At 39.7% G+C, this 27,972-nt stretch overlaps 1 protein-coding gene and 2 long non-coding RNA genes across 4 annotated transcripts; 1 reads left to right on the top strand and 2 right to left on the bottom strand.

Annotated features, from left to right (window-relative positions):
* NUCKS1 (nuclear casein kinase and cyclin dependent kinase substrate 1) lies at positions 1-27,907 on the bottom strand. 2 transcript variants are annotated; one of them, XM_042924805.1, is made up of 7 exons: positions 27,650-27,907; positions 10,778-10,827; positions 8,803-8,908; positions 6,274-6,329; positions 4,133-4,285; positions 3,205-3,354; positions 1-1,303 (listed from the first exon to the last, which is right to left on the bottom strand). In XM_042924805.1, exons 1-7 carry the CDS (start codon positions 27,664-27,666, stop codon positions 1,104-1,106), a joined length of 732 nt encoding a protein of 243 aa, XP_042780739.1. In that variant the 5' UTR covers positions 27,667-27,907; the 3' UTR covers positions 1-1,103. The 2 variants fall into 2 exon arrangements, with proteins under 2 accessions (XP_042780739.1, XP_042780738.1); XM_042924804.1 differs by lacking the exon at positions 27,650-27,907 and having other exon boundaries at positions 10,778-10,874.
* On the bottom strand, positions 15,659-17,606 carry LOC122211575. The gene is made up of 3 exons (XR_006198715.1): positions 17,175-17,606; positions 16,275-16,339; positions 15,659-15,699 (listed from the first exon to the last, which is right to left on the bottom strand). It is a non-coding gene; the product is annotated as an uncharacterized LOC122211575 (long non-coding RNA).
* Positions 26,419-27,869, top strand: LOC122211576. Its single transcript, XR_006198716.1, has 2 exons — positions 26,419-26,522; positions 27,630-27,869. It is a non-coding gene; the product is annotated as an uncharacterized LOC122211576 (long non-coding RNA).
* Positions 27,908-27,972: the final 65 nt, after the last annotated feature.

Below are 27,972 nucleotides of genomic sequence, written 5' to 3' on the forward strand. Positions count from 1 at the left end.
TTGAGTTTCACATTAATTGGTACTTTATTTGCTTAAAACCTAAACATTGTCAGTTAAGAAGAAATCCACTCTGGTGTATAGATCTTGCCATTTAAATTCTAGGTTTGTTTTTGTTTTTGGTGGGGTTTTTTTGATCCTTGGTAAAATTTTATCCAAGAAACAGAATAGATACATATATATTTAAAAACATGAACCACTAGAGAATGAAATAGGAAATCAAGAGTGACTTAAGTTTTGGTGGCCCTTGTGTTTTTTTGTTTGCTTTTTTTTTTTTTTTTTTTTTTTAAAGTTCCTGAAAGACTGTAGCAGGGTAAAAGGATCACTGGCTCCCGGTCTCTTTGAGATAACAGGTGACGGAATTAAAAAAAAAAAAAACAAAACAAAACAAACCCACCCCCTCACACAAGGTCAGGTGACCCCATTCCCTGCCCTGCTCCCTCGGTAAAAAATATGAATACTTTTAGTAACAATTCAGAATTCAGCATTCAGCTTTATCTCCTACCTGCCCCATCAGTGGAAGTGTAACATCATGATTTTTTGTAGACATCTATACTTGTGTATATAGACATATAAACTTGTATTAGATGACAACTGATTTTTTTAAGTCCAGGTAGAGACAGAAGCAATCATTTTTAACTAAACCCCTTCTATGTTTTTTGATTAGGGTTCAACTTGCTACCGTTTAGCAAAAAGCAAAATTTCCATAGCGTTCACCTCAAATCTTATTGCTTTACAACTGCGGTGTACCTTCCATTAAAAATAAAAAGATGAAGCAGTCAATCCAGTGATTACTTTGACATGGCTTTCATTGGGAAGGGGTGGGAAAGAGGGGTGACGGCAAAGAAAAGACCAAAAGACAAAAAAGTAAATTAAACATACAATGGTGTTCTTGGAAAAGAGAGAGAGAGAGAGAAAGAGAGAGAGAGAGAAAGACAGAGAATGTTATTTTCAAGAAAAGGGAAAAAGCATTGAAAGCCCATGAGTCAAGCCATAGCCAAAACCATGTTCTATCTTAAGTAAGTTTTTTTTTCCCCCTTTTTCTTTTTTCTTTTTTTTTTTCTCTTTTTTTTAATAAAATCTCTCCCCAAACCATCATCACTTTTTTAATCCTCCCCAGACTGGGCTTCATCTTCAGACCCTTCATCCCCAGATTTCTCAGGTGGAGGGCTGGCAGAGGGTTTCTTTTCTGGAGGGCTTTCTGGTTCCTCGTCTTCTTCTTTGGGAGAAGGAGTCTTTTCCTTTGATGCCTTGGAAGCTGTGGGGCGACCCACCTTCCCTTTGCCTTTCACAGGGCTTGGAGTCACTGAAAAGAAAACAAATACCAATTTGGGGAAGGGAAGAGAAGAGAAGAGAAGAAAAGGTCTTTAATAAAAATCAGCCATAAACAAAACTAGAAGAATAAAATCTATCAAGACAACATCCTAACTGACTAAAAAAATCGAGGTGGGGCCGCCTGGGTGGCTCAGTCGGTTGAGCATCCGACTTCGGCTCAGGTCATGATCTCACGGTCTGTGGGCTGATGGCTCAGAGCCCGGAGCCTGCTTCCGATTCTGTGTCTCCCTCTCTCTGCCCCTCCCCCGTTCATGCTCTGTCTCTGTCTCAAAAATAAATAAATGTTAAAAACAAAAATTAAAAACAAACAAACAAAAAAAATCGAGGTGGGCACTGGTTCCCAATCACTTTTGCCAACACCGTGGTGTTATGTTTGCAGTAATGTTTCTAATAAAGAAACAGGATGCTACAGAAACTGCACACTATCCTTAGTGGTTTGTGAAATGAAAAGTTGTTTCTGATAAAGGTTTTGTTTAAAAAGTGGGTCAGGGATGGGGTGCCTGGGTGGCTCAGTTGGCTGGGCATCCGACTCTCGATTTCAGCTCAGGCTGTGATCCCCGGGTTGTGGGATGGATGGAGCCTTGAACTGAGCTCCATGCTGAGCAAGGAGCCTACTTTAAGATTCTCTCTCTCTCCCTCTGCCCCTCTCCCCTGCTTGTGCACTCTCTCTCAAATTAAAAAAAAGGGGAGGGCGGGTCAAGAAGAATGGATACAACAATGTGAGTGGAAACTAAAGCCATCAAATTCTTAAAAAAATTTTCTAAGGATGTATCATTTATTTTATTATTTTTAAAGAAAAAATGTTAAGTTTTATTTATTTTGCGACAGAGATGTGACCTGAGCCAAAGTTGGCCACTTAACTGACTGAGCCACCCAGGCGCCCTGATTTTATTTTTAAGTAAATTCTACACCCAAAGTGGGGTTTGAACTCATGACTGAGATAAGAGCCCATGCTCTACCAACTGAGCCAGCCAGGCGCCCTCACCAAATAACATACCTTTTGACAGTTCCAGGATTCCTCTTTTTTTTTTTTAAATGTTTATTTATTTTTGAGAGAAAGTGAGTGGAGGAGGGGCATAGAGAGAGGGAGACAGAGAATCCCAAGCAGGCCCACATTGTCAGTGCAGAGCCCCACATAGGGCTCGAACTCACAAACCGTGGGATCATGACCTGAGCGTCCCGATTCAAAACTGAGATGGATGCTTAACCGACTGAGCCACCCGCGTGCCCCAGACCGTTCCACAATTCCTCATGGTAAGAAGTGGTAAGTGAAAAAAATGTAAAAATCACCAGTTCTATTTGCCAGAAAAAACAAAGCAAATCAAACTTTCTGAGTTAAATAACAAAGTAGCTATGAAAGGGGAATATCTGGCAGAAACCACAAGGGCTCAAAGAAACCGAATCCATGTTGCCAAGTGTGGCTTCGTTAGGCTAGCACAAGGGACCGTGCACGGATCAGAACAGAGAACTGAAATAGGATTAGAGGTGTGCATTTTCACAATTTCGAGTCTTTACTAGCTGCTGGGATTGTGATGTTGGTGAGAAAAAAGAGCAGGAACAGCTACCCCGATGCCCTGATGCAACGTTTCCAGCACTGTGCCTGACACAAACAGGTGGCCACCAAAACTTGCCACGGAAGGCAGGAGCTGAAGAACAGGGCTGAGCCGCCAGACTCTTGCAGGGGCTAGAGTCTTATTAATAATCAAATAAGGGATACTTCCAACTGTGGAAGACGGTCCTTTCAGAATTCCTTCATTCTTGTTAGGCATGTGGCCACTGCCAACCCCTAATGAAGAACTTCTGTAGAGAAAAGTGTATTGGTTCTTGCAACTTTTCAAAGCGGTAATTTAATTTCACTTCTGCACCACTCACCTGTAGCCTTTAGCCTGGGTTTGGGCATTTTCTTTTCTTTTCTCTCAGGTTTGGACTTCTTAACCATCTTTTTGTTTTTCTTTTTTGAACTGCCATAGTCACTATCATCATCATCTTCCATGAGGAAATCTTCATCGCTGCCGGAATCTTCTGAGAGGAAAGAAGAATTTCAACGTCCAGCTTAACGTACACATCCTTCCAAGTGAACAGAGGGAGACCGTGCTAGGCACGACCGGAGGACGGGATCTGGGAAATAAACACTCTCGGATTCTGCCGGGAGCTGTGCTACCCATTTGGCTGGAGTCGTCGTCAGCCCCACGCGTACAGTGGGCTTAGCCCGCACACGCGGGTGACGCCACTGACTTGTTTGAAGAGTCGGTTGAGAACGGGAACGGATACAATTTAATCTGAATAAACACCGCAGCCACCAAATAACTTTTGGTAGTTCCATCACCCCCCTGTAGTACTGGGGAGACCGGGGAAATGAAATGGCACCAGTTGGGTGTGTGTTTGGTCCAACTATGAACCAATGAAACAAGAAAGCTAAACACAAAGCAAAAATACACAGAATCAATAAAGCTGAGTCATGGGTGAAGCATCTAGATTCTGCTATGAACGCTTTCGCTGGGGGACGAGGTCTACCCCTTCCACTCCCAGGCCACAACGCCAATCCTAATCACAACACCCACCGTGTAACTGCTGTTCTAACAAGCGCTCATTCAGTATTTGAGTTCAAACGATGGACGTCATAATCAAAGAGAGTCTGTGAACCTCAAAAGTATCAGCACGGATGAGAAACAGTCATCTCTTGTAACAGCAAGGATCTAATTTAAGGGACCGGCTGCCATGTTTAGTATCCACGACAACCCAGAAGCCATCGAGGTAACAAGTACAGTCATGACCAAAGTAACAAGCCAAGTCTACATACTCTCTTGGAACGGCGCCTCATCTTCCTCTTCTTGTTCTTCTTCGCTGCCCACGTCCTCCATGAGCATCTCTCTCTGTTTGGAAGCTGCTTTAGAGGCTGCCTGCCGTTGCTGGCGCACATTTTTATGATCTTCTTTTTCATCTTCACTGTCCTCTGTAATACCGAAGTTATAATGCAACAATCGAAGAGTTGTGCATTTATCTGACAGCTGACCAGAAAAGCCAGCATGAGCCATAACCTTCAGCTTTATTTCACTCAAAAAGGGTAAATTCTATCCCTAAAAACTCCTACAAAATATACAAAAGAGGAGCTAAAATTCAAAGCACGAACTTGAAAAATATCACGTACTCATTAGTACATAGAAAGTAACTTAGGCGGGGCACCTGGGTGGCTCAGCTGGTTGAGCATCTGACTTCAGCTAAGGTCATGATTTCGTGGTTCATGAGTTCGAGCCCCACGTCAGGCTCTGTGCCAACAGCTTACAGCCTAGAGCCCGCTTCAGATTCTGGGTCTCCCTCTTTCTTGGCCCCTCCCCTGCTTGTACTCTCTCTCCCTCTCAAAAATAAATATACATTAAAAAAAAAAAAAAAAAAAAAAGAAAAGAACTGTAGTTTTAAGTAACATGCATGTAGTTTTAAGTAACAATAAAGCTGAATTTAGGTATGAACATCTACTTTAAACTCGTATCATTGTGTTGCCCTAAAATTATCAATTACATTTCAATCTATGTTCAGTTTTTATTTTTATTTAAAAAAAAAATTTTTTAATGTTTATTTATTCTTGAGAGAGAGAGAGAGGGAGAGAGAGAGAGAGAGAGGGAGAGAGAGAGAGAGGGAGAGAGAGACAGACTGAGTGTGAGCAGGGGAGGGGCAGAGAGTGGGAGAAACAGAATCCGAAGCAGGCTCCAGGCTCTGAGCTGTCAGCACAGAGCCCGACGCGGGGCTCGAACTCACAGGCCGCGAGATCATGACCTGAGCCGAAGTCAGACGCTCAACCGACTGAGCCACCCAGGTGCCCCTATGTTCACAGTTTTTAGAAACTAAAGTTAGAAAAATATTTTATTTTCTTTTAAGGTTTATACATTTTTCAGAGACAGAGAGAGAGAGAAAAAGCATGAGTGGGGGAGGGGCAGAGAGAGAGACACACACAAAGAATCTGAAGCAAGCTCCAGGCTCTGAGCTGTCAGCACAGAGCCCCACACAGGGCTCGAACTCATAAACTGCGAGATCATGACCTGAGCCAAAGTCAGACGCCCAACGGACTGAGCCACCGAGGCACCCCAGAAAAATATTTTTAAATAGAAGAGGGGAAGACTCCCAATGATAATTATTCTAAGACACAAAACCTATTTCTTTTCAACTTAGGCAGTCAGATAACACACTTGGAAAGGAACGAAAGCCAATAGCTCAGTGGAGTGCACGCAGTGGGACTGTCGGCCCTCCACGTATTAGCCAACGGCAATCCTATTTAGAGGGACATCCAGGAAAGCAAAAGCATGGGAATGTAGGTCAAAACTAAAGTGGTTGGGGGCAGTATAGAATAAACCCTCAGTTCTTAGGAGAGTTAAATTTGGAAAAATAACAGCGAGTAATCAGGATCTTACATTGTATTTGGCCACGGGGTCTCTATTAATTCTTTCGAGTTAAAACTCTTACCCCAACAGCCTGCTCTGTGGCTACCGTTTCAAAGGACTACTTCCCGAGCTAAAGTAAGGGCAAAACTATCTTCCGTCTGCTCTTCACTCTAGAGTTCCTCGCCACACGCCTTAGATCTGTCACTTCCTGTTATACGTACTCTTTAAAATCTATTCAGTTTGATGGCTGTTATTCGTTTATGCAAATAGTTTTCAGTGTTGATTATGCATTAGAATAATCTGCAAATATTTTTAAAAAACAAAGCCCCAATGTCCCACCGTGACTACTGCACCAGAAATCCTGGGTGGATTTCTGAAATAAGCGTGTTTAAAAAACCCTCACGGCAACTGCAATAAGTCACCAGCACTGAGCTCTTCAAAGATGCAAACCTCTTTGTCATGTCAGTATTTAAGACAGCGCCTGGCATTATTATAAAACTGCTATTGAAATGTCCAGTGAATAAAGACATCAGTCAATCCACCTATTACACTAAAAATTGTTTCCTACCTGCTGAGTGAGAATCCTCCTTCTTGGTCTTCACATCTTTCTCTTCGGAGTCCTCACTGTAAAGGGAAGCAGGGAGAAAGTTTCAAAGTCTTAGGTCAAAATCTAAGCGAGCACACACCTCTGGTATCTCCGACAGGGGAAGAACTTGAAGAATACCTCTTTTATGGATGAAACATTCAAAGAACATTTAATAATAAAAAATTCTCTGTTGTCAGAGGCAGAGTATAAAAATACTCAAAATAAATTACACAATGTATGAATGGCGGGAGAGTAGGCAAATAAATTTGGATGGCACCAAATATAGACGCAGAAAAGCCCTAAAACACAATTATTTAAGGAAACTGGAGTGCAGTTGTATAAATTACAATATCCCTAAAAAATTATCTAAAACAAAATGAAAATAGATCAACTAATTATCTCCGTAGATTTTTCTTGCCTCCAATATTTCTATACATCAGAAACATCAACACACAGACCTGCCTTGTATCATGGAGAGAATAAGAGCACTCAAATCACCGCAAAGTAAAGTAAGAAAAAAGTGCTTCAAAGTTCCAAGGAAAGTTATATAAAACAATTGAAGTCACAAAGATGCACGTTTTACGTCCTCAAAAATCTTAATTCAGGAATCTGGGTTCTAGTGTCCTGTCTTTGTCATTAATCAGTTGTATGGTCTCAGGCAAATCACTTGGTACTCACTCTTCAGTGCTCTGACTTCACGACTCTATGAGAAATTCTGACAAACAAAAAAAGAAACACCCAACATAAAAAACTGCCTTCACAGCTTTTTCAAACAGCAGGTCTTGTAAATCTCTTCTGGTATTTCCTATGATCTAGACCACACTCAAATGACAAACTACCAAACTCAAGATTCCCGAAAAAAAGAGAAAAACCAACCCTATTTCTTTACTAAGCAATGTGATCCAAGATACACCGTGATGCCGAAACCTGAGACCATTCTGTATGTTTTTATGCAAAGTAAGCACTTAATTCACAAGTTACAATGACAAAGAACTATAGTTTTCTCTAGTTCTTTTATTATTGGGTTTATAGAGACCATTAATCCTGGAGTCCCATTACAATAAAGTCAAGTGAAAGCCGAACTTTTACAAGTAGAGATCAATAGAAAACTCAAGACAACAATGGTCTGAGGGAATAAACTTTACAAGGCGCTTAGTACAAATGGCAATAAAAACTGTATCTCCACCATTCCCGACACTTAGGAAAGAAATAAAACCAAGCAATTAGAACAAGGGAAACTTTAGGCTAGCTATTAATTGTATCGATGAGACACTACAGAACAGGTTGCAGGCCACAAAGAAATCCATTCCTAAGAGAAATATAAAAAATGAACATAATGGAAGAGAATCTAAGTTGGGCTGCTACAGAAAACTGGATTAAAGATATACTACAAAACTATGGAAGACTTGTCTCCCCACAAGACAATGTTCTTATTTTTCCTCAAAACCACATTTCTGAAATTTTCCAGTAAAGAAAATAATGGAGGTAAATATTGTCATTTCTACAAATTTAGCATTCTATGAATTCAGAACGGAAAGACTTCTGTGTGGGGCTTTATTTTACAAGACTTTAGTATTTGAAGGTAAATATCTTAGAAGAACTGACGAGAAAGATTGTATTTCTTTGAACTGCTCTGACATAATATATTTGGAAGCAGTACAGCCCAATGGTGAAAACATGGTCTTTGGAGTCCAACAGACATGGTTCCAAAACCTGCTGGTCCATTTGCTGGATAACCTTGGATAAATCACTGACCCTGTCTCTAAGCAAGCAGCACCTTAATACAGGTGTTGTGAGAATTAAATGATAATGAATATAAATTATAAATTAGCACATAAGAGAGACTGGCAAAGAATCATCCACGGTAGCTATCACCATTATCGCCATCACCACCATCATTAAGGTCTTAAAATTATGCTACATGGAGTATGATGAGAGTGTGTAGGTCTGTGACAGCAGAGGCAAAAATTACAATATCCTGGCCTCAGAAGGCAAGTATAGTTAAAATCACAACTCCTCTACTGCTCCACAAATGACGAAATTATCTGAACAAAGGAGGATTATAGATAGCAAAACTCAGCAGTCTATACAAGTGAAGATTCTATAAGCTTTAGTTATGATTCTGCCAGTGATGTGTGACTCAACGGGAAAGGCCACTGATTCTTTGCTATCACTACAATGAAAATGTCAATACTAACCTTAGGTAACAAATTACATACTTAAACAATCTTTCTGCTTATGTTCAGAGGTTTGAGGTAGCAACAAAAGCATTCTTAGAGATCACCTTGGATTCTAGGTTGAGTCTAAGTAAGCCTCATGACCTTAAAGAGGCTAACCCCTAGACTCAAGAAGCACTGCCTGAGATAATAAGAAATATGCAACACAACATTAAGTAGACAATAAGCACTTTCCCAAAGTAAAATGGAGAGTCCACCAATTTAGAGATCAGAGACCACCCTCAAGGCCAAGTGGGAACAGGGTAAGCAGGAACAGATTAACAATGCCTCTTACCTATCTTCCTGTGAATTCTTTCCAGATCGCCTCTTATTTTTAGCTTCTCGGGGAGATGACCGAATTTTCTTAGCTGGAGGCCCTGAATCTCTTCCATAATCTTCATCTAAACAGAGCATTTTTCAAATTCAAATATTATGATTTTTACATGTATAAATTACCACTATTTATGGAGATAAGTATCTCTAATGCTATTTACACGGTGAGGGGGCAGCAGGATTTCCCACAAAATTTTTTCTTTTTTAAAATTTTTCAGTGTTTATTTTTGAAAGAGAGAGAGACAGAGCGTGCATGAGGTAGGGACAGAGAGAGAGAAGAGACACAGAATTCGAAGTGGGCACCAGGCTCTTGAGTTGTCAGCACAGAGCCTGGTGCAGAGTTCGAACCGACAAAACCATGAGATCATAACTTGAGCCCAAGTTGGCCGCTTAACCGACTGAGCCACCCTGGCACCCCTCGATTTTCTTTCATTTTTAAAAAATAAATTCTTTTCTATATCAGTCCCTTCTAATCTCATGTGTGTATTTTAATATACCCATACATAGCCAAGTATCTCTTATCATTTTACATCCTACCCTTTTAATTTCTTAAAGATATTCCCATGTTTCAACATCTTCATATTTACTTGAAAACCATTACAGTAATAAATACAAGCATTTCAGAATGTAAAGACCCCAGGGGCACCTGGGTGGCTCAGTCGGTTAAGCGGCCGACTTCGGCTCAGGTCATGATCTCGCAGTCCGTGAGTTCGAGCCCCGCGTCGGGCTCTGTGCTGACAGCTCAGAGCCTGGAGCCTGTTTCAGATTCTGTGTCTCCCTCTCTCTGACTCTCCCCTGTTCATGCTCTGTCTCTCTCTGTCTCAAAAATAAATAAAACGTTAAAAAAAAAAATTAAAAAAAAAAAAAAAAAAAAGAATCTCAAAAAAAAAAAAAAAAAAAAAAAAAAAAGACCCCACAATTCTATAATCCTAACACAATTACTGTTATCAAGTAGATTACTTTTGAACTGAAGTATTAAATGGAGCATACTCTGACACTTGAGGAAAATACTTCCAATTTCAAAAGTCCTATGGAACTTAAGAAAATTAGCCAATCTTAAAAATGGTTTATGTTTACTATACCATTTTATATAATAGTGGAGATCTGGAAGTACTCAGGAGCTTCAGCAATTATTAAATGGATGGATACATTATAAATTCCATTATGGAATATCACACAACCATTAATAGTAGTTTCTCAAATAACTTTTCATAATAGGAGAAAGATACACACAAATAGGAGTAGCAGAGAACCCAAAATTCTATAGCAAGACTTCCAACTATGTTTTTAAAAGGAAAGAAAGACACAGGCTTTTTTTGCAAAAGGTGAAAATGGCCATTTGCCAGCTAAGGGGCCTTGAATAAGATCCCTCCCTCAGTTTCCTTATCTGTAGAATGGAAACAATAATAGTATATTCCATTTTAATAGGACTGCTCTACTAAGGATTAAATGAATACATGCAAATATTTAGCAGCATTTAATAAATGTTAGCATTACTTCTGGGAGGTTGGATTGTATGTTATTACTCTTTTTCACATTTCTGCATCTTCTAAGTTTTCCCAAAGTACACACATTATCTTTATAAAGTGAAATTCGATTTAAAAAAGGCAGAAAGAATAGCAAATGCATCTGGAAAATAATGAGATTAAGGACACATTGTAAGAAAACATTACTGCGTGTTGAAGCTGACTCCAAAACCAGTTAAGAAAAAAGTTATCCAAGTATTTATTATCAATGATCTACCAAGGAAAAGTAAAAATCCACGCAAGTCCAACTTCTGTTTTGGGTGACACAAATCCCGACATAATTTACATGTAGTTTAAAAATAAAAAAAGATAAAACTTATTCTAAAAGCATGATAAAACAGTACACTGAGTTAGCAATTCTTTCAATATTAGTTGGTCCAACTTACAATTTATTGAAATCACGAAACTTACCAGCATCATCAGATTCCTGAAACTGTGAATAATCAACCACCTTTCTATTTCTGTAGAAAGAAGAGACTCTAATGAAGATCATTCTCCTACGATACCAGAACACTTGTTTCTGTTTAAAAACAAAATTAGAACTCGCTCTATGAAAACCATTCGACAAGCCCCACCTCCGTCAAAAAGTTTTTCCATGTTGTTATGAAAAGTGTAGTTCGGAAGTATTTAAAACTACAATTCTCCGACTGCTCATCTCAGTGATAGCTCAAATACTATTCTTTCCCACAAAACCTCCCACTTCCCAAACACACATGACACAGCAAAATGAGCCAAACTACCATATTATTCATTACACAGAGATGTCACATGTGCATCAACAAAAACTGTAAATATTTTTTACACTTTTATGCTTACTGATATGTACACATACACGTGTATACCTGATAAAGTTATTACTGAGTTTTTTTCAAGGCAAAGTGATTTTTAAATATAATGGTTAATGTTATAACATACAAATTATGACGACAGTATATTAAGCCTTAAAAGAAGAAAAAAGTAATTGATCCATTCAAAAGAAGCTTTTTCTTAAAGGGTCTGTAATTAAGAAAAATACGAGCGAAAGTCACAAATTTATGTACCTACTTGACTCAATGATTTTAAGCACTTCCTACTAGGTAAGGCATCTTTAACATCTTGAACAAATCTTTAATTTCCATCTTTCTACTTCATACTTTAAAAGCTTAAAATTCCTCCTTTAGAGATATATATAAAAACCTCCATGTTAGTATCCAAATTAGTATCCATGTTAGTATCGCTTTCAAAAGAGCCTTATAGGTACTGCACTAAATGGATACTGAATATGTGAACCGAAAGAATTAAAAGAAAAATGCCACCAACTACATTTAAACCTGAGCAGAGGAATATTCCTGATTTTATAGATTAAGACACCATTTATATCCAAAGACAGGATGTGCAGTATTCAAGCACACGTACAGTTTATATATAATATGCAAACATGGAAGGTGGAGGGCTGGATGGATTCTGAAAACATGTTTGGGGCTTAGATAGGGAAGAAAGCATAGCCATACCCTTGGCTTTGGACAAGAAAGATAGGCTCTAAAGGAATTTTGCCTTCTGTTTTTCTTTAGTCTACCAGCAATGAATTATCTTCTCACTGTACTGCCTCTGTAAGCCAAAATGCAAAACTTTAAAACATGTTCCAAATGTTTTGTTACAAGCAGCTGGGTTTATATATAAATGATTCCATTGTAATAGGAAAACTAATTTCAAAAATATGACCATTAATTCCACTTACATGATATCTAGAGTAGTCAAATTCATAGAGAAAGAAAGAAGGACAGTGGGGATGCCTGGCTGGCTCAGTCAGTAGAGCATGTGACTCATGAGTTTAAGTCCCCCACCCTTGTTGGGTATAGAGATTACTTAAAATAAGATAAAATTGGTATTTTTTTAGGTTTACTTATTTATTTTGAGGGGGGGGGCATGCATGAGTGAGCATGTGCAAGCGGGAGAGGGGCAGAAAGAGGGGGAGACAATCCCAAGCAGGTGCTGCTCTGTCAGCCACCCAGGCACCCCAAAAAAATCTTAAAAAAAAAAAAAAAAAAAAAAAAAAAGAAAGTTAAGTGGGGCCTCTGGGTAGCTCAGTCAGATGAGCCTCCCACTCTTGACTTTGGCTCAAGTCACGATCCTAGGGTTGTGGGACCGAACCACATCTCTGATTCCGTGCTGAGCGTGGAGCCTGCTTAAGATGTTCTCTCCCTCTCTCCCTGCCCCTCTCCCCGACTGGTGCTCTCTTCTAAAATAAAAATAAAAATAAAAATAGGGGCAACTGGGTGTCTCAGTCAGTTAAGCGTCCTGATCTCAAGGTTTGTGAGTTTGACTCTCACATCAGGCTCTGTGAGTCTTTGGGTTCTGTGTCTCCCTCTCTCTCTGTCCCTCCCCTGTTCACTCTTTCTCTCTCTCAAAAATAGATAAATGTTAAAAAAATTTTTTTAATAAAAATAAAAACAGAAGAATGGTAGATGCCAAGGGTTGGGGGGAGGAGATAGTGAGTTAATGATGTGTATAGTTTCACTTTTGCAAGAGAAAGAGTTCTGGAGGTTGGTTGTACAACAGTGTGAATGCATTTAACACTATAGACCTGTACACTTAAAAATGGTTCAGATGGTTGGGCACCTGGGTGGCTCATTTGGTTAAGAGTTTGACTTTGGCTCGGGTCATGATCTCACAGGTTCGTGGGTTCAAGTCCTGAGTCAGGTTCCAAGCTGTGGGGATCCTGCTTGGGATTCCTTCTCTCCTTCTCTCTGCCCACCCCCCTCATGTGCCTTCATCTCTCTCTCTCTCAAAATAAACTTAAAAAAAATTTTTAATGGTTAAGATGGTAAATTTTATGTGATTTTACAATTAAAAAAAAGAATAAAATATTTTGTTTCAAAAAAAAAGACTGGGGGGGGGGCTAGTAATTCAATGCCTATTATGTTCTAGCAACATAGTGATTTTTTTAATGACAGGTGCCATGAAAAACAGTATTATGATCATCATGTAAAGATGACAATTTTCTGCATTACTTAGGATCAAGGAAAATGGGACATGTAACAAGAGGGAGGAAAGTATCCAGAAGAGGGAGTATGAAATATTAACCTCTAATAGTTAATGTACAAGGTTCTAAAATTGCAGGCATAATAATTCTAGTTTATCCATGCTGGTGGGGTCACCAACTAAAACAACGGTACAATTTCTGGTTACCATCTATCAATAGATACATCCTATGAGACGATAAGAAGGGTAACCAGAATGGTGATGGGTATGTCCTATGAAGAACAACTGAATAAACTGGAATTTTCAACTTGCAAAAGAGAAAACATGTTAGCTACTTTAAGGTTTTGAAAAGAAAGTAGTAAACACACTGGCTTATTAGCTTCCTGATCAAATTAGGCATAGGTTCAACATAAACAACTTTATAACAGTTTGCTAATGATAGTTACTTCTTAGTCTATCAACAGCAACACTCCAGAAAGGAACTCTATGGTAAAAAGTATGGAATCTTTGTTAACAGGAATCTTGGGTTCTGGTTCTAGAACTTGAGGCAAATCACATAATTTATCTGGGTGTCAGATTTTCCTCTGCTGGAACTGATGGCCTAAATGGGTATGCCTTTATTTATTTATCTATTTATTGCCATAAATTTTTATTTTTTTATTTCTACACCCAACATGGGGCTCAAATTCACAACCCCAAGATCAAGAGTCTAACATTCTTCTGACTGAGCCAGGCAGGTGCCCCTATGCCACAAATTTAAATAAAATTATTAAAGTTCAAAAAAAAGTTTTTCTCAATTGCAAATAGTCACCTACTCTTTTGTATGCCACACATCTTAGCTTCTATTGCTGTACCATTGATTTTCTTCACTAATCTGAGCTTCTTGATATCAATGGTCTTATACCCACATTTTTTTCTTTTCTTTTACCACAGAGCAAGGTAAAAAGGAAACACTCAAATGTTTTTAATTTTTTTGTTCTTAGGGCCAAATTTAAGAACTCTGTTGGAAACCTAGTTTTGTAAAATACTTGAGAGGATAATATCTAATCTCCTAAAAGTCTTTGAAGGCCTCATCTTTTGCCACTTAATCAAGCCACTTACAAATCTGTAGTTCCTCCAATAAAGTCGTTTCTTAACACTTGGTCATGCTTCTCCTTGACCTACATTGCTGCTTGTGTCACTCCCAGTCATATCAGATACAACCTCACCTCCTCTCAACATCCTTTATTGATACAATTATATAATCCACTGAATGTCTGTTTTCCCTACTAAATGTGAATTTCCTGAGGGCAGGGGTTGTCTCTCCTTCATTCAGAACACCGAGTCCAAGAAATGATGCATTTGATGAGTGAATGGACTCAGCATGTGCAAAGGTTCAGGGTGAAAAGGCATCATGAGAGAGGATGTTATATGTGAGCCTTCAGCCTATCAGATATTTAATTCCCACGGCCCTTAGTGACAGGAAAATCTAGTTTTGTCCATATGAAATAACTCGTTACTTTAAACCTAAAAAAGTAAAAAGGCAAGTGTTTAGTACATTTTCTTCTATCCTAGTTTTCAACAAGCAGAACTACAAAAAATGCCACGTAAACGATACTGATAGGAGTAATTAAATTTAAATTTTTCAAAATTAAATTCAAAGGCCACCCCCTCCTTTGAAGCAGAAAATATTTTATTTTGAATTATGTGAAAATTATCAGAATTATCTTGCATATGTCATTTTTCACTGAAACTATAAAACCTGAGTAATGCAAATATGAATATAGTAGCGAATTTAAGGATAACTAGGCAAAAAGAAAGGTATCCATCCACAAATGTTAAAGAGGAAAAGAAAAAATAGTTTAAATAAAAGATCTATGAAAACGGGTCATTCATAATAACTCATTATAATGACTTACAATAACAACTCAGTTCATTTCCTGTCTCCTAAAGATGCTTCAAAACAATAACAGAATTACAATTTCCACTACTTGGAGATTTACCTTATTTAGGGTGGAAATGTACTTTTAATGGACTTACTCCACTATAAACTAAAAATTGAGAAGATATACTGGGATGGAAACACAACACTCGTAAGTAATACTTAAGTCTAAAGGTGTGAGAAGTTCTACTTCTAGTTGAAAACAAAGACACATTCTTCCTTCCTCGAAATATCATTACATAAATTAAATGCCAAAGCTAAACCGACTCTTCAGTGTAAAATAGCATCAACAACTAGGACAACCAGAACTGGGAGGACAACACAAAATTTCAATACAGCACAGAGGTTAAAAACAGATTTTTTGAACTGGGTTTAAGTCCTGGCTCTGCCACTTACTAGTTGTATGTTCTTGAGCAAGTTACTTCCCCTCACTGAACTTCAGTTTCCTCACCTGTAAAATAGGAATAACAATACCTATCTCTCAAGATTGTTGTGAGTATCAGGTGCACAACTAACCAACAAAGAGCAGCTTTCATTACTTGTAAGTACTAACTTGTTCCACCCAGAATACCACAGCCATTTTGAATATACCTAATTCGATGATTAATGAACACGATGATTAACTTACACTTTTAAAGTATGTCTTACATAAAATCCAAGTAGAACTTTTGACAGCCCCCACCCAAACTTAACAAGTAGCCTACTGTTGACAGGTAGCCTTACCAATAATATAAATAGTTGATTTACATATATTTTCTATACTATATGTATTATATAATATATTCTTACAATAAGTAAGCTAGAAAAAAGAAAATGTTAAGAAAATCATAAGGATGAGAAAATAGATTTATAATACTGTGCTGTTTTTATTGGGAAAAAAAAAAAAAAAATCTGCATGAAATCTGGACCCAGATAGTTCAAACTCAGTATTCAATGGGTCAATTGTATAGGAACACAAAAATTTCAATTATATGCCTGCTGTTACTTTAAAACCTTATGTAATCTCTGTCTAGATTCTAAATGTACCTTGGTCACAGCGAACCAATTCCTGAGAGGTCACCAGAGAACTCTGAGATGAGAAGTCCCCACTTCTGCATCAGGTTGAAGGGGAAAAAAAAAAAAAAAAAAAAAAAGGGTAAAGTGGGAAGCTAGACAAAGAATACTAAAAGATCTGGTTTGGGCACCAAGAGTGGGTAACTCACACAACTCACAAACAGTAGGGAATTTCTTCTTCCACTCTCTTATTCATCAACTTATTTTTACTGATAGGTCTACACCCCAAATGCTCTTATAGTAGTAACTGTCTAAGACCCAAACAACAATAGGTTGTGTTGTACCTCCCACCAACATTCTGAAGAGTCAAGGATCAGTGTTTGAGATGAAAATCATCACAATTTTGGAGGACCTTATCTAATCCCCTCTTTTTTCAAGTAAGCTCTAGGCCCTACATGGAGGCTTGAACTCATGACCCTGAGATCAAGAGTTCCATGCCCTATTGACAAGAGCCAGCCAGGCGCTCCTAACCCTCTTTACAGATGAGAAAACTAAAACCACATAATCCAGCTCTACTTATAACGAGCCTGCACATCAAAATATGGAGTCATAACAAGCAACCAACAATTACATATAATAATATAAATTATTATTTATATTAATAAATATACCCTAAGCTCTATACTACGAGAAGAGCACAAAACCATTTTCTCAGGGCAAATGGGAGAGCCTTGTAGACATAATTTAGTTCTATCAACAGACTACACTTCCATTTTTATCCTCAAGTGCTGGTCAACGCAGAGAAGAGGAATGAAGAAACCCAACTTGCTAACCTAGAATTTAACAAGTTTCTCATTAGGCACTTAAAGCACATTTGAAATCTGAATTTTGAGAAACCTAAAAATAACCAACACTGTTCTTTTCACTAATCACCTGGGTGGTAGTATCTCATCTTCTCAGATAAATGAGATCCTGTAGAACAATGTTTTTCCATCGATAGGTCACAACCCACTACTGGGTCCTGAAATGAATTTATTGGTATATAACCAGCATTAAAACAACAACAAAACAAATAAAAAATATCAGAGAAAACTGTACTTTAAGTAACAGTTAAGTTACCTGCAACTTATTTCAGGTGTTTTTGTTCTTGTGTGTAGCGACCTCATCAAAAAAGTTTGAGACCCACTACTCTAGAATAAAAAGTGGATTGCAAAAGGAGATTTCTAAAGTTGTTCTTATTTTTACCATTACAAAAAAGTTTGTTTTTGATCCTTGGTGGCAAAAGAATAACATCCCTTCCCCATTTTAATTCCCCATCTTTTTTTTTTTTTAAGATTTTTATTTTTAAGTAGTCTCTACATCTAACATGGGGCTTAAACTCACAACCCTGAGATCAGGAGTCACATGCTCTACCAACTGAGCCAGCCAGGGAGAGTCCCCCTCCTATCTTTAAAGAAAATTGTTTCATTTATTATGAAACACTCCATGCCCAATAGGGGGCTCAAAGTCATGACTCTGAGATCAAGAGTTGGATGCTCTACCCACTGAACCAGCCAGGCACCTCTAATTTCTTGTATCTTAAAAATATGTTTTCAAGCTTAAGCACTCCTAAAACCTATCAAAGTTTTGCAGCCAGTGGTGGGGCAGGAGGTAGGGTGATATGATGATGATATCAAGTGTATTTTATGTACTAGAGCTACTTAGTACATCCACATGGACCTTGGACCGTAGTACATCCACATGGACCATTACATGGACCTTAGACCATCTAATCCAATCTTACCCCAAACTCATTATCCTATCAACAAATGTCCCTAGAAGGGAATGACTAAGAACCTTTCATGAACCTCCCGCACAAGGCAGCCTATACTAAGAAAACACCAATAATGAAACAGTTCTTCCCAAGAAGGCGAAATCTGCCTCTGAAGTCCACTCACTGATTCTATCATCTATCCACTTTCTGGATTACCATGGTTTAAATCTTTTTTTTTTTTTTTTTTTTTTTTTTTTTAAGTAGTCTCCAGGCCCAGTGTGGAGCCCAATACATGGCTTGAACTCAGGACCCTGAGATCAAGGTCTAAGCTGAGATCAAGAGTTGGAAGCTTAACCAACTGAGCCATCCAGGCGCCCCATCCCATGGTTTGAATCTAACCCTTCCTCCACATAGTCCTTAACTTTATAGGACAGATTCTACTTTTTTCTTCAAGGCTAATTAGGGTTCCTTTAACCCTTCCCCATCACTTGTTTCAAGCATCCTCATGACCTTGTTTCCCTCCAGATTTAGTAAAGTCTATCAAGTAGTGCCCCAATCTAACCCTAACAATATGGTTTATAAAGGTGTATGTGCAGGAAAGAGAGAGATCAGTATTCAGAATTTCCTACTCCTATTCTACTCTATATTTGTACTAATGCAATCCAAGATCTCCATTGCCTTTTGGGCTGTTATAACACACAATGTACTGGATATTGCAATTCCAATAACTAAAGCCTCTTTTTCCCAAAATCTAAAACCTTTTTGGGGGTGCCTGGGTGGCTCAATCAGTTAAGCGTGTGACTTCAGCTCAAGTCATGACCTCACGGTTCATGAGTTGGAGCCCCAAATCAGGCTCTCTGCTGTCAGCAGGGAGCCTGCTTCAGATCCTCTGACCATCTCGCTCTCTGCCCCTCCCCCACAAGCTCTCTCTCTCTATCAAAAAAAAAAAAAAAATTAAAAAAAAGAATTGTTTACAACCATCTTGTATATTGATAGTTCATTTCAACATATTTATCTTTCTCAACTTCCTATTATCTGCAAACTTAGTCAACACAGGCCAAGAACAAAGTCCTTTAAGTCATCAGTAGAAATGTACTTTCAGGCTGACATTAATCGGGGTATGGCTATTGAGGTTCAAGTCCATCGTAATGAACTAGCATTCTGCCTAACATTTTGTTATTTTCCCCACAAGGACTTCTTCATATGAAGCTCTGTCAAAACCCTTGTTGAAAGAGAAACCCAGTAATTTTACAGTATTTTTTTACTCTATTTTCTTTTAAACAAACGACAGTTAAACTTTTAAAAACTAAACCTTTTTTGTTCGAACGAAAATATTCCCAGGAACCACAAAATAAAACACGGCCAGTAAAAAGTAAAAGCAGCAGCACTGTAAGAGCATGAATTAATTATAATTTCAAATTTAAAGAATTTTCTCATTACAGACTTTCCCAACTTGTGTTCTGTCAAGATAGGTTTTCTAAAGGTTTCCTGGCCAGATCAATCTGGATATTATCACCTCCTTAAACAAGTTAAAGCTTTGAAAATCCTGCATTAAAGAAACTTGCTTAACTTTGATTTCTGAAATTACCAGTACTTTCTTATACTCTTGGTTTCTCTTCAGATCGCAAAAAGCTTTCACTTTTTTTTACTGTTATTAGTTTTTCTTTTTCTCAGAGAGAGAGATGGAGCACAAACAGAGCAGGGGCAGAGAGAGGAGGAAGGAGAATCTCAAGCAGGCTCTGCGCTATCAGCGCAGAGTCCATTTTAGAGCTGAAACTCACCAGTGGTGAGATGGTGACCTGAGCCACATAAAGGGTCGGATTCTTAACCCACTGAGCCACCCAGGTGCCCCTAAAATTACTAGTATTTTAAAAATAAAAAATTGAATCAATGTTTGAGATGGCCCTGAAAGTGGACATTACGAAGACTACTGACCTAGGAGATTCATTTGCAAAACGATGCTGAATTCAAAATTATTACGACAGCAGTTAGTACCATGCACCAGATACTTCACCTAAATTCTCCCTTAATCCTCACAATCATCTCACAAGAGGAGCTAATTAACATTAATTCCACTTTATCTGAAGAATCTAATGCTCAGATAGGCGAAGTAACTTTCCTATCACTGCAAGCTGTTAAGCGGTAAAGTGAATTCTCCAGCTCAAGCCCAACTAACCCAATACCCCCACAGGGCACCGTTGATGCCTGCAACCTCTCAAATCTTCCTTTCCTAATCGCTCACAAATCTAACTCTGCACAACAGAGACTAATGAAGTTTCTTCAGATCTACATAAGGTTTCTGTAGAACTACTCTCCCCGCTTAAAACTTAGGATATTTATCTCTCCCCATTCTTCTGGTCCTCAAAGATTATTTACACGCCAAATTTTTTTTTTTTTAATTTTTTTTTTTAACGTTTATTTATTTTTGAGACAGAGAGAGACAGAGCATGAACGGGGGAAGGTCAGAGAAAGGGAGACACAGAATCTGAAACAGGCTCCAGGCTCTGAGCTGTCAGCACAAAGCCCGACGCCGGGCTTGAACTCACGGACCGCGAGATCATGACCTGAGCCGAAGTCGGCCGTTCAACCGACTGAGCCAACCAGGCGCCCCACACGCCAAATTTTCTAGAGACATAAGAACAGTAACTCCTAGAAGCCCGGATACCTGAACGCAATTAAGAGAAATTTCTTAGAACTGCTTCATTCATCGTAAGCTTCAAGTTCCTATCGGCTAAGATTGACTCCTTTGCATCTTGTTATCATTGTTATTTACAATTAAACATAAAATTCAAAAAGTTACAAGATACAACAAAAAGTAAAAAACAAAGTAAAATGAACATTTAGGAAAGCGTTCCCAAGGTTTTTGGATGGAGTTTCTAATTTCTGTAGCAAAGGGAAGGGAGTGAAGGTTTGAATGATGAGCCAGGTACATGTTTATTAGCTAATTGTCATAATCCCCTACTAAATCTTTTATCAACTTGCTAATGTTTCAGTCCAGATGAATAAATATTAATTCCTACATGGCACTTCTTATTCTTAACATATATATTCAGTTCACCACTCTCTCTCTCTCTATAGGAAATTATTTTGTTTAAGAGTCACACACAAATTTCAGTGAGCAGAATATAGTATTAGATAAATAAAAGGGGCGAGATTTTTCCCAACAGAAGTTGAGTGTAAGACCTATGCACTCAGGGACAGAGAAACCTCAAGCAGGTGAGACTTAAGGGGTCTCAGATGCCCACGCTACCAAGGTAGAGTCCTGTCTGCAGCAGAGCCTCAGGAAGCTCAGTGGAATCTTCCAGTTGTCTTAAACCAATCACCAGGCACAAATCTGTAGCCTGTCAGGTTTAGTGACTCATTACAATGAAGGCAGAGGCATATCAGAAGTATGGAGGACCTCACCATACAGAGGAAAATAAAAGGATCTGGAGAAAGGTGCTTTTGGGGAAATTACACGAAGCAGTGTCCTGATAGGCTTGAAGCACGGTAAGAATGTGTGTAATGGGGTTAACATCAGGTCTGACCACAAAGTGGATCCTATTTCTTGGCAGAGAAGTTAGATGTGGAATTTGGGTCCAGCAACTCATCTGAAGCCCTGAAGTTGTAAACTGAGTTCTCCAAGTCAAAAGGACCTAGCCCTGACAGAAGTGTGGTGTCTCATTCTGACATAATTTCAAACAGCAAAGTTTCTGACAGTCTCTTTTAGAGAATCACTTCTCAGTAGGAGTAGTAGTCACCAGAAGGAGGACTGTTGTAAGTCTTTACAGCTGCAGTTTATCTGTGGCAGCCAGCCAGCCATGTTTGTTATCCCAGCCCAATGAATAGCAAAGTGGATTTTTAACTTCCAAGTGGAGCTAATGTTTAGTTCAAGTAGTTCATCTTCAGGGTCATTTTAGCTTGACAGATGAAATCTTAAAGATCACCTTGCTTAGCAGGGAACTGGAGAGGTGCACAATTCAAAAAATAGATGTGCACGAAGCAGCAACTAAAAATACGCAATCCCCAGTAGATACGGTCTTTGGCAACCTGTGGTCTCTTTGCCTGAAGTATTTCAAAGACCTATAATTATGGCTACTTAGATAGTAGTTATTTAAAAATATGTCAATGCAATATTCTAACCATCAGTTCTACTTCCTAGAATCCAGATAGGAATAGGTTTTTCAAAACAAAACAGAGAGATGTCCTGGTTTGACCAAAGTGGTCCTGCTGCTACATCAAATGTTTTCTACTGTGCACAACACGGCGGTCTGTTAAGTGCTATCTCTAGTCTCAACAATCCAAGATGCTACTTCTTCATAATCTGGAGTAATGAGGTCATATTTATTTCTATCTTTGCAGCTGAGAATTAAAAAACGCAAACAGAAGTAACACTTCACGGCATATTCAATAGCTTCATTATTATTAAGTTCAAGTAAACAAAGTTTACAAAGCAACCCATCTGGCTGTGCAGGCTCTAATTCTTACTATTCCTGAAGAGCGCCATTCACAGGACTAGGGTATGGTGTCCTGGAATTATGTAGTATGGTGACCTTGTTTTATATTTCTGGGAAAAACAGACCATATAAATAGGTAAATAAAACCAACTGCCCTTTCTCTACTCAAAATTACTTTCTCATTATTTCTAGAGTTGGAAGAAACCTATGAAAATTGCAAAATGCTTTGTGGGCAAGTTTCTATTATTCTGATGGAGTGCAACATCTCCATTATATAAACCTAAGTTAGCCCAAGTCTCCTGATCCCCAGGGTTTCTTTCGCTGTACCATGATACCTCCCCACAACGTTTTTTTTAAAACACTAAAAATTCAATCACTTACCTTAGTTTGTAACTTTTGTCAAGTTAAATCAACTCCAATTTTTAATTAATCTTAATTTTCCTTCTAATTATAACATGCTGAATTTTATGAGTGTTGAATCTTTCCAAATACCATGGTTTTTCTTTTTTAAACTTTATTTTTTTAAGTAAGCTCTATGCTCAATGCGGGTCAGGAACTCAGGACCCCAAGATCAAGAGTCACATGCTCTACTGACTGAGTCAGCCAGATGCCCCCTGTCTTTTAATGATGCATCAGTAACAGATTTTAAGTTTTATTCCTGGGACAAATTCTGCTTGCTCATATACATTTTTAACACACATTGGATTCAGTTAGCTAATACTCTGGCGTTTCTGCAACTATAATTATCTGTAAAATGAGTTCATTAAATTTCTTATAGTGTCCTTTAGGTGGCTTTGAAACCTACTCACTTAATTAGCCAGGGGGTACACACCCTTGCATTACAAAACACACACACTTGAAGCAATGTCACTTATCTAACGCTCACATTTCTTCCCACAAGTGTCCCACTATTTCCCCGCTTTTCCCTCTCCATTCGGGTTATCTTCCTTCAACCTCCTCACATATTCTATTCCTTCCAAAAAACTGTCATTTCACCCCCTCCCCCATTTTCAATTTGGTCTTCTCCAACTTTACGAACTGTATGTAACCCCTTCCAAAGATGGCAAGATGCGCTCGCAAGATGCGCTGTGAGGGTGTTGCCTGTGGCGGTGTGTCTCACGGGGAAGATCACACTGACTGTGGGTTGGCCACATTTGGATTTGAAGTCCTGCTTCACCTCTTAACAGGTGAACCGGGCCAGTTCATTTAGCCAAGCCTCAGCTACTTCGTATGAAATGGGAATAACATATACCTTGCTTGAAGAGTTCTTTCAAGATCGCGAAATATGTGTAAAGTATCTGCCAGGATACTTGGCACGAAAAAAGTTGCCCAGTGATACTCTTTTGAGTTGCAGTGTGATTTTTTCTAAAATTGAAGGTTGAGAAAGGTACTTCTGCGGTTAAAGGCCCACAATCTCTAATTCACAATTTAGAAATTTAAACAGTTCTGAAAACCAAATGTTTCAGTTTACCTAAACAACTGGGCTTTTTAGTTGCATTTTTTTTGTGTGTGAAAATTGTTTTATTACAGAGTCACTATGGTGTTTGATTATAGGAGCATTACTGCAGAGCTCACTAGTGATCGCACATTAATGCACAGTACAGGCACCATTACTTTGAACATTTTTGAAAAAAAAACCCTGAACTTCCAAACACATGGCCTTCATGATTTCAAACTATACAGGGACTGTGGACCTGTACTACATTCTATGTGGAATCAAATACCGTAAATGCAAATCTAGTAGAAAGGAAAATAGCGAAGACTCACACAGTTTAAATAGTTTTGCTATTTCTACGCTTTAATTTCTTTGGCTTATAAATCATCCCTGGTAAACTGAAGGAACTGGACTTAATCTCTGAAGTTCTAATTAAAAAAATACTTTCAATTACAAAGTATCCTGGAAAATTATTTTAAATTGAGTTGAACAAAACTGCTTATTTAAAACTTACTTAAAATAATTTTGTATCAACCAGTATGAACCTATGCTTTCACATCTAAACTTTCAAGGTTAAAGGTTCCTTGCAATCTCCAAGTATATTCAACAGAAGACAACCAGATACCAAGTACACTTATGTTACAGAAAGGAACACACACTGATCTGAATGCCTTGGATGATTTTCAAAAAGGGAGGATCTTTGGAGAATATACTAAGCTGAATTTCAAGAAACCTGGTTTCTAGTCTGGGCAAGTCAGTAAATCGGAGTTTTCTTTCTCATCTTTTATAAGTAATAGCATTTTCCTTCCTCCCTCACAAGATTCATGAAAGCACTTTGAAAGGTTAAAAGTGCTGTATACTATAATAACATCAACACGTACCAGGCAGAAGATAAAGTGATTATTATTTGGAAAGGGTGAGGATGAGTGGGCCTGGGAATTAAGAAATCTCGATTCTAGGCCCAACCTTTGCATTCATTAAGTGTGTGATGCAAGGCACTTCACTGGTCCAGGTCCCCATTGAGTCACTTGTAAAATGAATTTGCCTAAATTTCTGTCTAGCTCCAAGACTGTAATTTTACACTATAAAATTGAACCCAAGGCCTAAACTATTTGAGCTCATTTATAAACAGTGAGTCAGATGCTGTAAAAGGTAAAGACAGCAATATTGTGTGAGCAAAACTACTTGGATAAGTGTTGCACACACGTCTACAGAAAAACCTGCTGTAGCTTATCAGTTCATCACTCCCTTCATATGGAAAGTGGTGTCAAGCAGCCATTAGTACATTTCTAATACTTCTTTAAATGCTCAGGTTAGTATTTAAATGAAAATGAATATTTACAGTTAAGTATGAAAAGCAGAAAAATTTCAGAATTATATATAGGTCTAAAGGGCAGAAACATACCCTAAAAGATGTGCCGACACTCATTTTCCAACTTGCACTTTTTTTTTTCGGTTTGTTTTTAAACGGGTTGATCATTCTGGTATCTCTGGTCAACGTTGACCATTAACTTTTATGTTAAATGCCCTCAGGTATACAGATTCTTCATTTACACCTTGGAACAAAAGCACTTCCCTAAGATAAGACTTTTTTGTTGCAAAATTTAACAAACCACCAAACTCAAGTTTAATTATTTCTGCTTTATTATTGGTCATGAGTATATTAAAAACTTTTTTAAAAAGTTACAAAGAGACTTTAATCACTAAAATATATAATAAGAAACCAAGTTGCTTTAAAATACTATGAAAGTGACCCCAAAAGCCAATATATTAGTTTCATTCAATTAGGGGCAAATAGACAGTTAAATTTATTTTTAACAACACAACGAACAAGAAAAAATTTGTGCAGACGTCCCAATGCCTCGAAAAAAACCCAGAAAGATCCGCGCTTAATATATCCCCAACTGGTGATATTTAAAAAAATCAAAGTTTCCAAATAAAAAAAAGTGCTGTTCGTGTTCCAGTGTCTAAATCTGGGAACACAAATTGAGGCAGATGAGTATAATAAAGTCACACAATAATATAAAAAGTCATCAAAACCTAGTGAACTGACGTTAAAAGGTAGAGAAAAACAGTCCCAATTTCACCACACAGTACTTTACTTCCAGAGACAGGAGAGCCAATACAGATGAATCAAATCTTTATTACGATATTGTCTATTTAACCTGATCCTAAAGAAAATATTCTACATAAATTGATGGGATACATTGATCAATTTTCATGCCGAAAAAAATTTGCACACTATGGTCTGAAGTATCTATTCAGACTCCTTGCCAGAAAGTGGGCAAAACTCTTCCGAGTGCGATGGTGAGTTATCAGAGATGAGGGTAGAAATTAGAAGGCAGAAAAGCAGTGGTAGTTAGTTAGCACTCTCCTCATGCCCACCCCGAACGTAGAAGTATGCAGTCCCATACCACCACCAGTTGGAGACGGACGATCTAGGCAGGAGATAGATCGGTGTGGAACAAAACCCCTTCCCGGGTTCCAAACCTCTCTCTAGAGCTCTAGGTCAAAATCCTTCCGTTTCTCACAAAACTTGGAAGAAGGGGAAGCAACAACTGTTAACATTTTAAATCTACACCACCTATTTGTCTAGAAAACACTATGCGAAGCCGCCAATTCCTTACATCGAAAGCGTCACGGACATTACATTAAAAGTAAGTTATTTGCAACAGCCCTCCTTTTAAAGGCCTCGACACATTGGATTAAGCCACACCCCTCCATAAATGGCACATTCCATACAATAGCCAGGAGGACGGCAAAGGGCGATTCCACCGTCCGCTGGGGAACTGCAAACTTGTTGAAATTCTCAGAATCAAGTCTACGGGTTACCGGAACCTAGACCCCTTATCATTCAGGTTACTTGGGGGGGAAAGAGAGGGTTACAAAAACATCTGAGACACGTACACCGAGTGAGCGTAGACAGGCAGCGGGAACGAGAACCACACGGGATTTGGGTCGTGCTGTTAACCCGCACCTTCCTGAGTAGGGACATTTCCCCGAGGAAGGACATTTCTAGTCGGAGGGAAACAGCGAACTCGGGGGGGGGGGGGGGTGAGTGGGGGCGGTTAACCCGCTCAGAACTCCGAGTTAGAGGAGAGGCAGCAGTCATTTTCCAAGGCCCAGTCCCCAGCTCTTACTTTTGCCTAAGGGGAAAAGAACGGGTCCCGCCCACGCCCGGCCCAATCCGGGAGGCGGGGCCCTGCAGCGACCCTGGAGGACAGAGGCGGGGCCCGGCGGCAGTACCGCCCCTCCCCCTTTGCATGGAACACCCCCGTCCGCTAAAGAAAGAGGGCTGAGTTCCCCCACCCCCACGCAAGCAGAGGGGGCAAGGGGCCACCGGGCGTCTCCGTCCCTCCTCACTTAAGGTGGGGAGCCGAGCCCCGACTCAGCCGGTCTCCCCGCAGGCTCCAAGGGGTTGGCCCCGAGGAGGTGGGGCCTGGGTGGGGGCGCTGACTTCACACCCCTCCCCCTCCGGCCGCTGGCGGTTCAGGGAACACCCCGCCCGCTCCAGTGCGGCGGGTGGGGGAGGCAGCAGAGCAGCCCGGAGCCCTGCAGCGGCGCGGGGTGGGGAGGAGCGCGCGCATGGGCGCGCGGCCGCCACCCCCGCGCAGCCCCGCGAGCCAGCAAGGCCCCCCACGCTCAAGGGCGCGCGCGGGCCCCGAAAGGGAGGAGGCCGTGCGTGGCACTGGAGAGGGCCGACTGCAGGCTTCTGTCCCCCAGTCCTTCACCACTCACCCCCAACCCTTTCCATCCCGCTCCAGGCCTCGGACTCCGCACTGACCTGACAGGCCGAGACATGTTCGCTGTCGAAACAGGACCGAGTCGAGAAGCCAAAGACCAGGACCCCCCCCACCCCGCGCGCTCGGCGCCCCACCCCCCCCAACTTCGGCCGATGGGGCCGCTGCCGCCGAACCCCGGGCTGCTGGCTTCTCAAACTCCGCTGCTTCTTGGTTCAGGGCCCCTTAATCAGACGAGCCCCCCGCTCCCCCGTCTCTTCAAAATGGATGAATCAAACCAGCCGAAAATGCGCCAAAGCCGCGCTGCAACCAAACCCACTAGGGCCTGTGGGCTCCGCCCCATCACGCCCGGTCATTGGCGGCTTCT

The sequence above is a fragment of the Panthera leo genome, chromosome F3, assembly GCF_018350215.1.
Source record: "Panthera leo isolate Ple1 chromosome F3, P.leo_Ple1_pat1.1, whole genome shotgun sequence".
Taxonomy (NCBI): domain Eukaryota; kingdom Metazoa; phylum Chordata; class Mammalia; order Carnivora; family Felidae; genus Panthera; species Panthera leo.

Coding starts and splice junctions, on each gene's coding strand:
- NUCKS1 (XM_042924804.1), bottom strand. CDS start 10,859: ATGATCTTCATTAGAGTCTCTTCTTTCTACAGAAATAGAAAGGTGGTT. Junction 6,330..8,802: donor AAGAATTCACAGGAAGATAG/GTAAGAGGCATT, acceptor TTCCCTTTACAG/TGAGGACTCCGAAGAGAAAG. Junction 3,355..4,132: donor TGAGGCGCCGTTCCAAGAGA/GTATGTAGACTT, acceptor CTTTCCTCTCAG/AAGATTCCGGCAGCGATGAA.